The 3695-nt window shown below is 45.0% G+C and overlaps 1 protein-coding gene across 1 annotated transcript; it reads left to right on the top strand.

Moving 5' to 3' along the window:
* LOC107040160 (hyphal wall protein 1-like) lies at positions 1-1254 on the top strand. Its single transcript, XM_015260107.1, has one exon. It carries the CDS (start codon positions 1-3, stop codon positions 1252-1254), a length of 1254 nt encoding a protein of 417 aa, XP_015115593.1.
* The last annotated feature ends 2441 nt before the right edge of the window (positions 1255-3695 follow it).

Raw genomic sequence — 3695 nt, 5'->3', positions numbered from 1 at the left:
ATGTCCGGTATTTTCAATATTTCAGATCTCATGAAAACTTATGCTGGTATTGCTGCTGGACGTAATTCACCAAGTACTAGAGGTCAATCAGTAGGAATTCAGCAGTTAGCCGGAGATGGAGATTTCCAGAAGGTAGAACCGCGTAATCGTCATGGAAGAGCTACTGGTTCACTTGTTGATGCAAGACCTCGACCATTGAACGGGGGTAAACGCGGAGCTACTTCTCAACGAAAAATACCTAAATCAGCCAAGATTCTAGCAGATCCACCAAAAAAGCCGAAGCCTGTAAGACAGAGTAAGAGGGATGGAGTGTTGTCGAGAATTCCAGGAGTACAAGAGTCCCAGTCCACAGCCAATGCCGGGGTACTTGGAGCTTCCAACATAAATGCAACACCTGGCACGATGCCTCCTGCTGCTGTACATAAGTATACAGATCTCCACACTTCAATTCCAGTAACTTTAGCTGGCTTTGGCTCCCCTGCTACTTCACAGAAGATTTTGATTCCTCGAACGTTGACGATTAGGGCAACTGCTACTGAAGTATCTAGCACTCATGACAGCAGTGGAAGTTTGGGCAATCAGATATCAGCAACATTGACCACAGCTACCACCGAAACACCCTTTGCTTCGAACTTCCATGGAATGCTTGCCTCCAACTTCAATTCTACTTTACTCCATAATACAGTTCCCCAGAGCTTGCCAGTAGTGACCACTGCTTCTGTTGGAATATCTGGAATTCAAAACGGCAGTGGGATACCTGGAACTGGTATCTCGACGTTGACATCGCAGAATTCTCGTCCTCAGACGTCATTACCAGTGATTTCAACCAGCGGAGTATTAACTCCACCCATGTACACTCGTGGAATAGCTGGCTTTGGCTCCTCTGCTGCTTCACAGTATATTCCAATCCCCCTGACGTCGACAGTTATGACTACTGCTGCTGCTGGAACACTTGAAGGTCTAAACAGCAGTGGAATACCTGACAGTAGAATTTCTGCTGCTAGATCGCAGAATGTGGTAACCCAGACATCACCATCATCGAGTACAGCTACTGTTGGAACACCTGTTACCTCTGACTTGAGTGGAATAGCTGGCCTCGGCTCCTCTGCTGCTTCACAGCACATTCCAATTGCCCAGACGTCGAATGTTATTGCTGCTACTACTGCTGAGATACTTAGAGCTTTGAATAGTAGTGGAATGCCTAACAGTAAGATCTCTGCCACTACACCGCAGATTCGAGTGACTCAGTCATGACCATCAGTGAGCACAGATGCTGCTGGAACACCTATCACTTCTGACATGAGTGGAATAGCTGGCTTCGACTCCTCTGTTGCTTCCAGCATATTCCACTTCCCCAAACGTCGATGGTTATGGCAGCTGCTGCTGCTGGAATACCTCGAGTTGTGAATAGCAGTGGAATGCCTGACAGTAGAATTCCTGCGGCTACATCGCAGACTCCAGTTACTCAGACATCATCATCATTGAGTACAGCTACTGCTGGAACACCTGCTACTTCAGACGTGACTGGAATGCTTGCCTTCGTTCCCCAGACCTTCACCCCAGTAACTGCTACTTCCGTAAGAGTATCTGGAGCTCAAAGCAACAGTGGGATACCTGGAACCGGTATTGTAGCATTTACCTCGCAGAATTTACACACTCAAATGTCTTTACCAGTAACACCAGCTACTACACTGTTGCCTTCAGCCATGTACACCTGTGGAATACCTGGTTTCGGCTCTCCTGCTGCTTCACAGCATATTTTGAATCCCCAGACATCGACAGCTGTGCTAACTGTTTCTGCTGAAATGTCTAGAGCTCTCAACAGAACTGGAATGCCTGGAGTTGGCGTCTCTGCTGTTACATCGCAGAATCTACACACCGACACATCACCATCAGTGACTTTTTCTACAACAGGAATGGCTCCAGCTATGTACACGCCGCGAATGCATGGCTCTGAGCTCCCTCCTACTCCTATACAGATTTCGGCTTATCAGATGCCATTGTTTGCTGATCAAGCAGCTGTAACACATGCTGATGACCTCCCAGCTGTTCAAAAATCATTCCCTGCAGTTATGTACATGCCTGGAATACCTGACTCTGAGCTCCCTCCAGCTCCACTGCAGTGTCCAGCCTATCGAGAATCATCGTCTGCCAATCGAGGAACTACAGCACATGCTGATGCACTACTAGCGGTTGCAAAAGCAAGTGAGCCTTCCAGTGTAATCCGTAGTGCGCAGACTTGCCAGTAGTTGCAACTTCAAAACGTACAAACAGACGACTAAAGAAAGCGGAAATTGAAAATAAGAAAATGCAGAAAGTAATCAAGGAATTACAACAGGTAAGAATAGATTTCGGATTCGATCGTTTGCCCACACCTGCATATCCATTTTTCATCTATAAGTCAGTAAAATCACTGTAACATTCTTAGGACTGTCTCTCTTCAATAGTCAGCTAGCTCTATCAGTACCGATTTCTGTTCCTTTATCACAAATGCTCTTTTCCTTCATTTTCTACTACCTCTACCAATTTTTTTCGATTTTAACTATACTCAAAATTCGTGTTTTGTTCCATTGAGTACGTGGAGTTCAGGAGAAGATAGTTTGGAAGATAATTGGTGAATACCAAAACCTGTTTCATCAATACACTTCTACAACTTACCTTTATTTTCTTTTTGACGCTCTGAACTCCGTCATCAATTCCCTCCTCTAAATGCTCAAGATGAGAGAGGAATGGATGATTTGATTTGATTGGAATCACCAGCTGTTGTTAATCAGCCAGCTGGGGCATAATATTGCCAAATAACACTCTGGGTGCACAAATGTATTCAGACCTTTTAGCGTTCCGAATTCTTTTTGTTTTTTTTTCTTTATATTTTTCAACATTGCATCAGCTTTTAATGCTATGCGAACGCACAAATGTCAAGATCGATACCACGCAATTACTCTATTATTGTCCAATTTTCGTCCAACTCATCTCCTTCCCCTTCTGCCCTGATGAATCAAACCCAGAGTCAATTCTGTGTTCGATTCATTGGAGTGCTATACCTCATTGAATTCTATAGTTGAGAAATTACTAATCAAGTTTGCCTCTGCGCCATTCCCCTGACCATGTCATCCCCTGAAGTCCTCGCCGGGGCTCTCAAAATGTACGTCAGGAGTTTAGCAACTAATATTATTCTCCACATGCGATGAGCTAATTTCCTTTTCTCCTGCATGCACATGATGAAATGTCTCTGACGCTTTCTAAGCTAGATGCACAGCCCAAGTTTTCTTATTGTCTCTTCACCCGTTCAAAATTCATATTTGCATTACAGCAGATCGCCTCGAGTGGAACGCAGCCTACGATGCCTCCAACACCACCACCATTACCAGCATCATTCCCGATGATGGCACCATATCCTCAGATGCAATTACCACACATGTGTGCACCACAGATGTTGCCAACGTGGCAATACCCTCAGCAGCAGCCTCCGACGTCGATGCCAATCCCTCCAAGCCCTCTAAATTATTGGCAACCGCAATATGGACAGCAATTCTTCTATCCACAAAACTCAACACTGCATTACCCACCACAGGCATATCCACCACAGGCATACCCACCACCACCGTACCCATATTATCGTCGCAATCCATAAAGAGATCATATTCATTCTTTCGTTTTTGAGGGATCAACCTGGTTATTCAAGTTCGAGGTTA

This window comes from Diachasma alloeum, unplaced genomic scaffold (genome assembly GCF_001412515.2).
Source record: "Diachasma alloeum isolate Michigan unplaced genomic scaffold, Dall2.0 Dall_scaffold_00324, whole genome shotgun sequence".
NCBI classification, from domain to species: domain Eukaryota; kingdom Metazoa; phylum Arthropoda; class Insecta; order Hymenoptera; family Braconidae; genus Diachasma; species Diachasma alloeum.
The sequence above is the reverse complement of the archived record's forward strand: the minus strand, read 5'-3'. Positions and strand labels throughout refer to the sequence as shown.

Coding starts and splice junctions, on each gene's coding strand:
- LOC107040160 (XM_015260107.1), top strand. CDS start 1: ATGTCCGGTATTTTCAATATTTCAGATCTCATGAAAACTTATGCTGGT.